This window comes from Bos taurus, chromosome 15 (assembly GCF_002263795.3).
Source record: "Bos taurus isolate L1 Dominette 01449 registration number 42190680 breed Hereford chromosome 15, ARS-UCD2.0, whole genome shotgun sequence".
In the NCBI taxonomy this organism is placed as follows: domain Eukaryota; kingdom Metazoa; phylum Chordata; class Mammalia; order Artiodactyla; family Bovidae; genus Bos; species Bos taurus.
Window position 1 is genome coordinate 31060005 of NC_037342.1, and position 14377 is coordinate 31074381.

Genomic DNA, 14377 nt, shown 5'->3' on the forward strand with positions numbered 1-14377 from the left:
CTCCAAAATCACTGTGGATGGTGACTGCAGCCATGAAATGAAAAGATGCTTGCTCCTTGAAAGCAAAACTGTGCCAAACATAGACAGTGTATTAAAAAGCAGAGACATCACTTTGCCGACAAAGATCCATAGAGTTAAAGGTATGGTTTTTCCAGTAGTCATCTATGTATGTGAGAATTGGACCATAAAGAAGACTGAGTGCTGAAGAAAAACCGATGCTTTCAAATTGTGTTGCTGGAGAAAGCTCTTGAGAGTCCCTTGGACAGCAAGGAGATCAAACAGTCAATCCTAAAGGAAATCAACCCTGAATATTTACTGGAAGAACTGATGCTGAAGCTGAAGTTCCAATACTTGGCCACCTGATGCGAAGAGCTGACTCATTAGAAAAGACACTGATGATGGGAAAGATTGAGGGCAGGGGGAGAAGGGAGCGACAGAGGGTGAGATGGTTGGATGGCATCACTGACTCAGTGGACAAGAGTTTGAGCAAACTCGGGGAGACAGTGAAGGACAGAGAAGCCTGGCATGCTGCAGTCCATGGGGTCACAAAGAGTTGGACATGACTTGGCACAAGCTAAGTGAATTGTGTAAGGCCATGGTACACAGTTCTTAAGTCCTCCATGCTATTAGTGCCCTGAAGCTAACTTTAGGGGACCTAAAGCCTGGCAGTATGCCACTCAGAGGAGCTTCTAGCTGAAAGGATCCTACTTCTACATAGCAGAATAGGAAAGTCAAGTCAGCTGCTAAGTCTTGCATTCTTACAAATGTGCAGCATTACTCACTTTTGGCAGAAGTTATTAGAGTCAAGACCTAAGATAATCAGATCAGATCAGATCAGATCAGTCGCTCAATCGTGTCCGACTCTTCGCGACCCCATGAATCGCAGCACGCCAGGCCTCCCTTTCCATCACCAACTCCTGGAGTTCACTGAGACACACATCCATCAAGTCAGTGATGCCATCCAGCCATCTCATCCTCTGTCATCCCCTTCTCCTCTTGCCCCCAATTCCTCCCAGCATCAGAGTCTTTTCCAATGAGTCAACTCTTCGCATGAGGTGGCCAAAGTACTGGAGTTTCAGCTTTAGCATCATTCCTTCCAAAGAAATCCCAGGGCTGATCCTCCTTCAGAATGGACTGGTTGGATCTCCTTGCAGTCCAAGGGCCTCTCAAGAGTCTTGTCCAACACCACAGTTTAAAAGCATCAATTCTTCAGCGCTCAGCCTTCTTCACAGTCCAACTCTCACATCCATACATGACCACAGGAAAAACCATACCACCAAACCTATTCGGGGCATAAAGAGGAAAATACAAAATAAACAGAAAAACTGCCACTAGCAGAAAACAATTTAGGTAATAAGTAAGAACTTATAAAAATACCTCCAAATTAGATAGTATTCTTGAAGAAATTAAAAAGGTTATTATATCTAAAGTAAGAATAGCATGTTATGAAAAAGGAGCAGAGACCAAGAAGTCTTAATATAACTGTTATATATAATAACTGTTTTATTAGTTATCAATTGCTTTGTAATAAATTATCCCAAAACTTAATGGTGTAACACACAAAAAATATTTACTACTTCACATTTTTGGTGTGTGAGGAGCTCAGGAGCACCTTAGCTAGGCAGTTTTGGGTTGGACTCTCTCATAAAGTTGTAGTCAGGATGTCAGCCAGCCATGTAAAAGCTTAACAGGGCCAAGAGACCTGCTTCTGTGCTTCCACAGGTGGCTGATGACAGGAAGGCTTCATGATTGAAACATGAAGCAAACAGAGGCATAATCTGAAAGTGACTGATGGAGTGTATGACTTTAATGTAATAAACATTCTATTTCATGTGACCTAGGAGTTGTAGCATTGGACCAGTAGAAAAGAAAACATAATCCTAACCTAACATGCCTCTTAACCTGGCAAGAAAAATATGTATAGGGTATGTTGTATTACAATATGTGTATGGTCACAATAATGTAAGTACACTATTTTTTTTTCAGACTCTTAGAATCAGCCTATTAGGCGAAGCATAGAATATTTTTAGTTGTGGCTGCAGATCAGAATGGAAATGTAAAAAATCCTCTTAAGGATACAAGTAAAAATGTAACTGAAAGACATGAAAGGTAAAAGGAAAGAAACACAATTAAAGAGAAGGAGACGGACACAAATACCTAATGTGACATAGAGGAAAGTTAAGACACTTAACGCCTTGTTGGAACAAATATATATATAATTCCATCATGTAAACTTAGGGAGTAACAGATAACTAGGAATAATAATATAGATGTTAAAGAATGGGAAGAAAAAAAGGAAGGGAAGTGAAAATGGGATGAATAAGTGAGCAGACTCTTCAGGGATGAGAAATATGAAGTTATTTGGAGGTAGACCATCATGATAACTAAAATTTGAATGAAGAAGATTGGTACTGATATAGAGAATGTTTCTCCGTATCACGCGCTCTTCCTAGTAGTTGCCATGTCTTATGTTGATTTTTTTTAAGCTGCGTAAAAATGATGGATGGGGAAGCCTGGCATGCTGCAGTCTTTGGGGTCACAGAGTCGGACACGACTGAGCGACTGAATTGAACTGAACTGAAAAATGATATTCCAGTTTATTTTTTAGTGCATGTTAAAATTTTATGTTAGAATTTTGTTTCTAGCTAACCTGCAGTTGTTTAAGTAAGAATATGACCATGGCTGAGACTGAAGCTTTCTAGGGGACTGAATTTTTTTTTTTTTTTAAATCATTGTCCTTATGAACAGCATCTGAATGTCTGACTTTTGTCTTTTCAGGATCAAAACAAGCTGGAGAAACGCCAGCATCTGGAGACTCCTTGGATGGCACTCCTCGTACTCCCAACACCATCTTTGATTTCCCACCTCCTCCATTAGACCAGGTGCAGGAGGAAGAATGGGAAGTGGAGAGGTAATTCAGGGGTGTCTTAGGGGTGTTTAGGACATTGTTAAAAGTTTCTCACTGTATAGTATGCCTATACTTAGTAGTGTTTTTTTCTACATGCTTTTTTGGGGAAAGAAATAGAATTTATTGGTAGTAAATATTAGGTACTGAAATGTTTTTTAATTTATTTGATATTAAGTCATTGCAATATCCAGAAGAATTATTTATCGGTCACTGTGGTTTAACACAATTTTGAATATCTTTGTCATCAGTTTTTTCATCACCATTTTATTTGTATGTTGACTGTCTATTCTCCATTGTTTTAGAGTGACTGAACATGGGACACCAAAGCCCTTTCGAAAGTAAGTAATCCTAAAGTAGCTTTCAGTGGGCATATTTTAAGAAATATATCTTTTTTCCCTAAAGTCCTAGTTTTAAAGGAAAAAAAGCCCCATGTACAAATCTGTTAGATAGTATAAAAGAAATTTCTTAATAAACACAACTATTTAAAAATTTATGGAAGTGTTTATAACACATGTAAGCTATTTTGTAAGGGAGGATGATGTTTTAGGCTCTGCTAAGTAATACTTCAGAAATCTGACTAATTGACTGTAACATAAAGACTTGTGCTGTCTCCCATTGTCCGTGTGATGTCCTGAAATAGAAATCATTATTTGTTCTTCATTAGGTTTGACAGCATAGCTTTTGGAGAAAGTCAGAGTGAGGATGAACAGTTTGAAAATGACTTAGAGACGGACCCACCCAACTGGCAACAGCTTGTCAGTCGAGAAGTGTTATTGGGACTAAAGCCTTGTGAGATCAAAAGACAGGAAGTAATTAATGGTGAGTTTAATGCATTTTTGTTATTCACATATATTGAGTTTTATTAGAGTTAAACCAACCCCAAACCTTGGAGTTTGCTTCAGAGTTTATACTCAGCGTTTGTTTTGAACAGAGAGGAAATTAATAGATGATCCCTGAACTTTCCAACTTAAAAATGCAAATGATTGTATGATTCTTATTGATAATTTAAAAGGAAAATGTGTTTAGCATTCAAGTTATTTAAAATTCATATCATCATAGATCTTAAACATGAAGAATCATTGAGACAACACTTGTGCCCTCACTTTACTTTCAGGCTCTGTTATTTTTTTGCACGTAGATTATAAATGAGAGAGCCAAGGCTCAGAATAACTAATTGAATTAGTCAGGATCATGCAGCTGGTAAGTGATGGGAAGAAAACTAAAATCTAGGTCTTCCTTTATCCTTGTGTAATGTGCTTTATTTTACCCTAGCGTATATGACACAGAAGCTGTACCTATTACTATCTTTAAGTTGTGATTTGAATACATATGCTTCCTGTCTCTAGCAACATTGAGACATGGTGAAATTAAAAAGTTTGGCCTCAGAAATGAGAGTCTATAGGCAGGACTTCCCTGGTGGTCCAGTGGTTAAGAATCCACCTGCTAATGCAAGGGACATGGGTTCAGTCCCTGGTCCCGGAAGATCCCACACGCCTGTGGGGCAGCTAAGCCTCTGTGCCACAACTCCTGAAGCGTGCGCTCTAGAGTCTGTGCCCTGCAACAGAAGAAGCCACCACAGTAAGAAGCCAATCCGCCGCAACCAGAGAGTAGCCCCTGCTTGCTGCAGCTGGAGAAAGTCCGTGGGCAGCAGCGGGCACCCAGTGCAGCCTGCTTAATTAATTAGAGTTAATAGGCAAGTTAGATAACATAGAATGCTATTACTTTTGAAGAGGGTTCAGTTCAAAGACTATGTGCTTTGGACTTACAGTTTTCTAATGTTGTAGTTGTGATTGGTTGGTGCTGGCAACCCATGGATTTTGGAGTACATTGTTATCTTGTAAGTACAGAATAGTTTAAATGATACTTTTCATTTAGCAGTATTCAACTCTTACAGCCAGTATATAGTAGGGTTTCATGGAATTAAGAAGTGACTTCAGAGATACCGTATCCTGTCAAAACTATAAATAATGATTATATTAGTCATTTGGTTCTTAATTTCAGCCAAAGTGTATGTTTGATCTCATTCTAAGTAAGGTAACATTTTATGTTTCCTATTTTTCTGCTTAGAATTGTTCTACACTGAAAGAGCTCATGTTCGAACATTGAAGGTTCTAGATCAAGTGTTTTATCAGCGAGTGTCCAGAGAAGGAATTTTGTCACCTTCAGAACTACGGAAAATTTTTTCAAACTTAGAAGATATTCTTCAACTTCACAGTAAGATAAATTGACTCTGATCTTTGTTCCTAACATTTCCAATAGATAAAAGATTGTTGGTATAAAAAGGCACCATAACAGTAAAATCTTATAAATAAATGTATCCATGTTGGCATTCCTGAAAGTTCTATAATTATATGTGAGCATAAGATAAAGAAATAATTGGATCTTTGAATTTCTCCCCAATTCCTTACTTTTACCACATCAACTTTTTTTATTCAGAGTATTAACACAGAACTTAGGGCCTAAAGTCAATGCCTAAGACAAAAAACATAAATAGTTAAAATTAACCTTGGAAATTCCTGATTACTTACATTATATATGTTTTTTAAAATATATACTCTGTGTAATATATGTATAAATATATTTTGTAAGTAGTGATATATAACATATAATCCAAAACATTCAGGAATTAAATTATTTTATGGTTTTGTTGCTTGGAATGCTTCAATGAATACATTAAAAATCAGTGCTGCTGTCTGTCCCTGGTTGTAGTCATCTTGGGCTTTGGAGACAATAGTATCAGTTCCTCTCTCTTTAAGTCACTGTTTCTCCAGGACCCTTACTTTTAGTCTGTCTTTCATTAAGGATGCCATCACCACCTAGCAACACCCACCCACCGAACAGTTGCCTTTTGCTCCTGAGTCTCACCGGTGTGCGTGACACATTTGAGCATGATGATGTCCGTTGCCTGGGAACACACGTTTTGAGAGGAATAGTGGGCAGAGTCACTTGTACAGTCGAAGTTTGTTTTCTTACAAGCATGGCTGGTTACAGATGGAATCTTGAAGTTAAATGTGTATTTGATGCCCCTGTACTGTATATAATGTGCTCGTTTCCACATTATTTTATGCTTTGGCAACTGGTTTTCATATAGAACTAAAAATATGTAGATGTATAGGAATTATGTCCAGATTTATATTTAAGGCAATTAGAAGCTATGTGGCTTAGTCGCTAAGTCGTGTCCGACTCTTTCAACCCCATGGACCGTAGCCCACCAGGTTCCTCTGTCCATGGGATTTTCTAGGCAAGAATACTGGAGTGGGTTGCCATTTCCTTCTCTGCGGGATCTTCTGGACACAGGAATTGAACCTGGATCTCCTGCATCGCAGGCAGATTCCTGCATTGCAGGCAGATTCTTTACTGACTGAACTATGAGGGAAGAAGTCATACTACTCTGAAAAATCCTTTTTTTTTTTTAAATTTAGATTCATGATACTACCAGTATCTCAGCCTGAAGTGAATGTATGCTTAATTTTTTTTCATCGTTTTTCACCCCCTTAGTTGGATTGAATGAGCAAATGAAGGCTATTCGGAAGAGGAATGAGACCTCTGTTATTGATCAGATTGGGGAAGATTTGCTGATCTGGGTAAGGACATTGGTGATTTCATTTAAAAATTTTCATAGGCATTTGATCAGATTTAAGGTTAAGCTACTAACCTTCCCAAGTATGCAAACTCATCCTTTAATGTAAAGATAAAAAGGGTCCAAGTGTGTATTCTTAATTAGTCTTCTAATAAGTGCCCATTCAACTGCATGCTCTTTTCTCATCAAATTAAAAATAATAGTTCTTTGTGTTTTAAAGAACGTAGAGTAAAATGGACCTTGATAAAAATAATTTAACTGATGTGGAATTTTAGCTGTCTTTTATTGTCAAAATCTCAGAAATGTACTGTAAAACCCTGGACAATTACAGATTGTGAGCTACCATCACAAAAGCAGAAAAGAGAAAATTACTTAACCTTATTTACAGTATAAGGAAAGAGGGTTCAGAGACTATAGTAGCTGCTTGGCAGATTGCATTTATCTTTCTGGCTGACTCTTTGTCAGCATATACTCACTGTTCTAGGTTCTGGGGATACAGTGGCAGTCAGAACAGATACGGCTCCTGCCCTTGTGGAACTTATAATCAGTATGGGGAAAAGAATAGTCATTATTTCAGGTGTGATTAATGTTACAAAAAGGGGAGAATACAGGTTATTTTGGGGGACACCTAAACTGGAGCATATAGAAAATCTTCCTACATGAAAATGGAGTTGATCTAGACGCTTAAAGAAAGTCCTATAGTTAAGCCTATGAGTAATAGTAAAACATGTGACGTTCCCAAAATTTTAACACTGATTGAACAGGAACTGTTTAGATATGCCAGCAGATACTTACTTCAGTATGTAGACTGCTTGAGGAAATGCCAAAAGATTTTGGTAATTTTACAATGATAACTTTTAGAAAGATTAAACACTGATAAGTTGACCAAAACAATCTTCATCTTACTCTCCTCTGATGGTGAGACCATGACTCAGAATCTACTAATCTATTAGTAGATCTCTTCTTAATGATTAGCCACTTGACATGTAAAACAGGATCAGGGAATCCTAATCCAGTCTCACCTTGCATTTCCTGAACTTTACAAAGCATTTTCTCCTTAGACCCATGCTGGCATTATTGTTGTTAAGGAGACTTAACTTCCTTGAAAATTCAGCTTATTCTGTGGCTACTCTGTGGTTGTGTGACTCATTTTGTTTCTTGATCTCTGAGTTCTGTGGGCTTGGCAGCACACTACCAAACTTGAAATAGAAAATTTGTAGTATGACATAGCGTAGCATCAATTTTCTTCTCCATTTGGATTAAAAAGTTGTGAGTCATATGGACTTAAGATATCTATCTTGATTCTGAAGCAGTTTAATTTACATCTCATATAAATAATGTTTAACACCAAGTGTCAAGTGAGATTCATCATTATTATGTACTTTATTTATGTACTTTATTAAGTACAAAAGTACAGTTGGTCCTCTTGTAATAGCCCTTTGGACTATATAAATATTACATGTGAAAAAGAGATATCTCTTAAAAGTGGGACAGAAAATTTATTTTAGAGCATGTAAAAAGAACTGTATTCTTGACCAGTGTGTTTTGCCTATAAGAGATTGAGGAAAAGCAAAATAGACTAACCAGTTTGGCTAGTTGCTGCTAGGTACAAATGCTTAATTTAGGGCAAAGCATTGGCCAGAAATACTAAAAGCAGAAATCGTAAATAGGTGTCTAGATTTATTTTATCTTTTAAAAATAGTTTTGGAGAGTATTTTTCCAGTATTGGCCCCATGAGATCACCTTATATGTACTTTTGCTGCTAGTAAAACCACTGTAAAACTGCTTGAGCCTGGGGCGTTATTTTCTTTTGTAAACCCAGCTGCTGTTAGTAATTGCCTGGTACCTAGATTGACTAACATACCAAAAATTCTGCCAGTCTCATCTCTAAATATCTTGAGTGTCATATTTAAAATAAAAATACAACATTGGAGCAACCTATTAAAACATCACTCTGCATGCTTCATAGTTGAAGAGGAAAGTACTGAGCATTTACCTACAAATGCCCTGTGCTGTGCTGCACTTAGTCACTCAGTCGTGTCCAACTCTTTGCGACCCCATGGACTGTAGCCCACTAGGCCCCTCTGTCCATGGAGTTCTCCAGGCCAGAACAATGGAGTGGATTGCTGTCCTCTTCACCAGGGGAATCTTCCCAACTTAGGGGTCGAATCCGCATCTCTTAACATCTCCTGCGTTGGCAGGTGGGTTCTTTACCAGTAGCACTACCTGGAAAGCCAGTAAAAAGTATAATTTTTAGTAAAAGAGGTTCATAGGCTCATGAATCTTCCCTAAGAGAAATTTAAGGGATGGAGCTCCACCTTCTGCATAGGTGAAGCAGAAGTGATTTAATTTTATTGTGACCCAGAGAAGTTATGACCTGCCCTGGATTTCATAAGTAAGAAAGTAAGCTTGAATCCCAAGGATTTTCTTCCTAGAGCAGTAAGATAGTAATTTTTGTGAAGGTGTCAGATTCTAAGAAAATCAAATTGTAATCTCAGTCTTTAAGCATTTCGTGTCTCATATTCCCCAGCTGTCAACCTTTCTGTCAGATTTAGAAGTGGGATAGACTGAAAAGGTTAAGTTGTGGTAAGCTGTGAACAAGAAAATATTATACGATGATCAAAAAAGGTCTGGATACATCAGAGTCAGAAGTTTTTTAGTGGAGAATCCTTGATAATCCACATTAAATATGTAGATTTCTGCTCCTTATCACTTGGGGATACTTACTGGGATACTGGAAGGATTGTGGCTGTCTGTCTTTTTGCCTGGCCTTACATAAGCTCAGTATCCCATTCTCTATTGTGTTCTTTGTGTTCTTGGCACAGTTCAGTGGACCCGGGGAGGAAAAGTTGAAACATGCTGCTGCTACCTTTTGCAGTAACCAACCCTTTGCCCTGGAAATGATCAAGTCTCGCCAGAAAAAGGATTCTCGATTCCAGACTTTTGTGCAAGTGAGTTGAGTGAGTCATGTAACCAAAAAAAAAAAAAATGCAGTTTTTTTGGGGGTCAATTACGGAATGAACTAGGGGAATTCTAAGACTAAAATTTTGCATAAGGGTTATATCTATGTTTACATTTTTAAAGCCATACATTATCTCTTAAATTACTGGAGGATATAAAGGTGATACTGTAATGGTGAATTATAAAGAATATATGATGGGATTAAAATATTTGACTTAGAAGATATTGCTTCCACATTGCCTTGGAGATATTGCAGGAAATGGCCATGCACACTATTGAAATAATCCTGTCAAAACCTGAGAAGGGCCTTATAGCCAGCCCAGAGAAGAGTCAAACAGCAGTCATGCTTACTGGGCTATATATTGGTATAGATAACCATCAGCAAACTAGAGCCCGCGGGCCATATCCGGCCTCTTCCCTGTTTTTATAAATTAAGTTTTATTGGAACACAGTTTATTTTGTATTGCTGTAGACAAATCACCACAAATGTTGCAACTTGATGCAGATGTATCATGTCACAGTTTTGTAGTTTAAGAGTACAAATACAGTTTATCTATGTTCTTTCTTCATGCTTTCATCAGGCTGAAATCAAGGTATCACTTGCAGCTGCAGTTCTCATCTGGGACTCTCTTAAGCTCACTAGTTGTCAGCAGAATTCACTTCCTTGTAAATGTATAATCGAGAACCCTGTCTTCTTGCTGTTGTTGGCTAGCAACTGCTCTGGGCTCCTAGCAAGCGCCCAAATCTCTTTGCCACATAGCCCCTGTAGGTAGTTTATAAGATGTGGTGTTCTCTTCCAGGCCAGTAGGAACGTGTCTCTCTGACAGAGCTTGCTTTTAAAGACTCCTCTGATTAAGTTATTCTCACCTAGGACAATCTCCTTTTTGATTGACTCAGAGTTAACTGATAGTCACCTAATCACAGGAGCGATAACCCATCATATTGATAGGTTCTGTCCACACTCAAGGGCAGGGGGTGGGTTATACAGGTTGTACACCAGAAAATTGGAATCTTGGAGGCCTTCTTAGAACTCTACTCCACAGAGCCAAGTTCAGTCCTTTAGGTGTTATTTCTGGCTGCTTTTGTGTTAAAACAGCGGAATGGAATAGTTGTGACAGAGACTGATGACATTCAAAGCCACGTCTGGCATATTATTGAGAAGTTTGCAGACCTCTGTTACAGCTGAGCTGATATATCTATATTTATAATCTACTGTGCCTACTTGGAGTGGCAGATAGCAGATTAACTGATTGATTAGCTTTTGGTGGGAAAGCCAATCATTGGAAAACATAACTAGATTTTCTTAGTATGTAAAGATAAAACTTTTTCACAAGAAAGCAGTTCTTAGAGATGATTATGGGTGTTCTCAATCCTTGCTTAAACAGATAGGACAGAGCCATTTGCTGAGTGATAAAGGCTACATTATATGATTAAAGAAGAAAACAGAAGTGGAGTGTGCCAGTGGCATGTCCTGGCAGGTTTTAAGTCTTGATTTAATAACCAGAACTGTGATGCTGAACCAGAACTGTATGATGAATATATGGTGCATGTTAGGTAATTATAGTCCTAATAAGAATTACAAATTCACTATTTGCCTTTAATTTTAGGACGCTGAGAGTAATCCGCTGTGTCGTCGTTTGCAGCTAAAGGATATCATTCCCACTCAAATGCAGAGGCTTACTAAGTACCCTCTTCTCCTGGACAATATTGCCAAATACACAGGTACAACATTCTCACTGAAATTAAAGAGCTTAAGAGCAACAACAACAAAAACACATTTTGCTGAATAATCTCTCACAGCATCCTGGTGTCTGGCACTTTGAATTTCCAAGTAGTATGGCAAAATAGTCTAGCAAGATTCCAGTTGTCTTCAGGCTGTTTGATTTAATGTGCTCCATTAGTAGCTCAAGCACAGGGTTTAAGCAATCTGTGAATCATGGTTAAATCTGGCTCACACATATTTTTGTAAGAAAAGTTTTATTGGAACATAAATCAGCCAGTCGTGCTCACTTGTTGAAATATTATCTCTTGACTGCTTTTGCTGTACAACAGGGTTAAATAGTTGTGACAAAGACCATTTGGCCTGTAAAATATACAGGAAAAGTTTACCAATACTTCCTCTAGCATGTATCATCCTATTTCCTTTGGTGAAGGCCTGTACCAGGTTGAAGAGATGTTTTATATCTATTGATATGTACTTTCATTAAGTCCAGTCAGTGTATTATCACTCCAGCTCTCTTGTTTTAAAATACAAAGTGAATCTGAGTTTCTCAATTGAGCTTTAGGTTCTTATACTTACTTAGTTCTCAATACTTCTGTGTAATTAAATGCCTATTTCTTATGCCTGGGAATTTGAAAATATTCATACACATTAATTTTTGTACTTTAATATATTTATTCAGTATAATTGAACTGTTGTTTAGAGGATTATAATTTTAAATATTCTGATTTGGTATTCTTTACCAAAACATAACTTCAACACAATCTCAGTACATTTTGGTGAATTTCATCTTCTTTTAATAACAAGTATTGTAAGTTATTTTCTTTCTTTAATCCCAGATTTAAAGAAACTTATTTTGGAGCTATTTTTAATTATTTTATCACTCAAAATTATTGTTTAACTAGTCAACTGTACATAATCTTGTAGGCTATGCACTTTGAAATTGCAAGGAGAAAGGAGTCTCATTTATATAAGCTTACAATGTGAATGAAACCCGTTTCTTGGGGTGGGCTTGATACTGGATATAAAGCATCACTCCTCACATTTGATTTCTTTTTAAAAATTAGTATTTATGCTTAAAGACTGTGATAAGAAGTCTTACCTGTCCCAAGACTACCTAAACTAAGATTCTGCTGTAGATTTTTTATCCTGGTATAAAAATATTCAGGGTCTTAGTATGCTTTCATACTGTTGAAATAAAGTGGTATCTCCTTTATATATATATATATATATATATGCTTATATTCTTTTCTGATTTCCTCCATTTTACATTTTGGATGTTTTTCACCATATTTAGAGTGGCCAACAGAAAGGGAGAAGGTGAAGAAAGCTGCAGATCACTGTCGTCAGATCTTAAATTATGTGAACCAGGCTGTTAAGGAGGCAGAGAACAAGCAGGTAAGAAGGAAAAAGCAAGAAGACACAGGTTGACAGTGAGAATAAGAACGTTAAATTCGTGTTACCCAGAGCCTGTTAGTAACCCTTGTAGCTGTTATTACATAATTGAAGGGCGGAACTCTGGTTACCTATTCATGTAGTAGGTGGGGCCAGATCAGTTTGTGGTAGGACGTCAGAGTTGTGTTTGGCTCTCTTAAGCATCTCTAGCTGCTTGTTTGCTCATTCATTCAGTCTGTTGGTAAAACTTTGGAAAAATAGGAATTTTGTTGTTTGTGATGTAAAATGTTATAACCCTAGAGGGAAAATTAGAAATTTATATCTATATTTAAAAAACACATATTCACGTGTTCATCTTTTGATCCAGCATTCTCTTCTTAGTGATCTACCCAAGAGAAATGAAGATACATGCCCATAGACTTCTACTGGAATGTTTGTAGCATAAACCAAATGTAGTATAGTCATAAACTAATGTAATCCCAGCAATAATGGGTGAATCTCACAAACATTATTCTGAGTGAAAGAAACTGGACACAAAAGAGTACACACATATATATTCTGTTTAGTGAACTTATAAGACCTAGCTAAACTAATTTATGGTGGAAAAAAATCAGAAAAGTGGTTTGTCACTGAAGATGTGGGGACAGATATTAGCTAGGAGGAAGTATGAGAGAGCCTTCTGAAGTGATGGCCATATTTTGTATCTTGATAGGAGTTTGACTACGTAAGTATATGCATTGGTAAAAGCTCATGGAAAGGTACACTTAAAATGTGTACATTTCACTGTATATAAACAAATATTGAACTCCCATTAAGAATATTGAACTCTTGTTAGCTCTGTTAATGATGAAATGTTTAAAGTGTGCTTATATCTGTAACTTATTTTGAATCACATCCAAAATATCAAATGGATTGATGAATAGATAGAGGGATGAGTAGATGGACAGATACATGGTAAAGCAGATAGAGCAGATGTTAATTGTGGAATCTAGATGAGTATATGGGCATTTACTATATACATGCCGACCTTTCTATTTAGAAATATTTTATAATCTTGGGGAAAATGTATGCACCCTTTAATCCAACCATTTTTCCTCTGAAAGTGGATCCTAATATACATGTCCATTAGTAAGATGTAATTAAACTATAGCTTTTTCACAAAGTTGAATACCACACAGCCACTGAAAAAATGAGCCCACTCTCTATTTGCTAATGGAACCATCACCAAGATATATTGATATGATGCACACACAGAAATGTGTATATGACTATATTGTTATTTTTGAATAAGTGATACATATATGAAAATATTATGTTACCATATATTTCTTTTAAAAAGGGTGTATCTACACACAGCATGCACAGAGGCAGTTCAGTTCAGTTCAGTCGCTCAGTCGTGTCCAACTCTTTTCGACCCCATGAATCGCAGCACGCCAGGCTTCCCTGTCCATCACTATCTCCCGGAGTTGACCCAAACTCAAGTCCAACGAGTCGGTGATGCCATCCACCCATCTCATCCTCTGTCGTCCCCTTCTCCTCCTGCCCCGAATCCCTCCCAGCATCAGAGTCTTTTCCAATGAGTCACCTCTTTGCATGAGGTGGCCAAAGTACTGGAGTTTCAGCTTTAGCATCAGTCCTTCCAAAGAACACCCAGGGCTGATCTCCTTTAGAATGCACAGAGCCAAGCTAACTTATATCCATATGTGTTCTTTTTTGCTTAGAATTTTCCTCATAGGCTACCCAGGAAATGGGTATTAGTGATTACTTCTTTAAAGAAAACTGGGGGTGGGGAAAGCGTGGACAAACATAGAGG

The 14377-nt window shown here is 37.5% G+C and overlaps 1 protein-coding gene across 1 annotated transcript in view; it reads left to right on the top strand.

Annotated features, from left to right (window-relative positions):
* The window catches only part of ARHGEF12 (Rho guanine nucleotide exchange factor 12), a 168244-nt gene that overhangs the window by 137954 nt on the left and 15913 nt on the right, over positions 1-14377 (top strand). Inside the window, exons 23-30 of the mRNA NM_001123033.2 lie at positions 2779-2911; positions 3211-3246; positions 3573-3727; positions 4976-5122; positions 6407-6492; positions 9314-9439; positions 11057-11171; positions 12467-12567. Of these exons, the coding sequence (NP_001116505.2) occupies positions 2779-2911; positions 3211-3246; positions 3573-3727; positions 4976-5122; positions 6407-6492; positions 9314-9439; positions 11057-11171; positions 12467-12567 (899 nt within the window). The remainder of the gene's footprint in view (positions 1-2778; positions 2912-3210; positions 3247-3572; positions 3728-4975; positions 5123-6406; positions 6493-9313; positions 9440-11056; positions 11172-12466; positions 12568-14377) is intronic.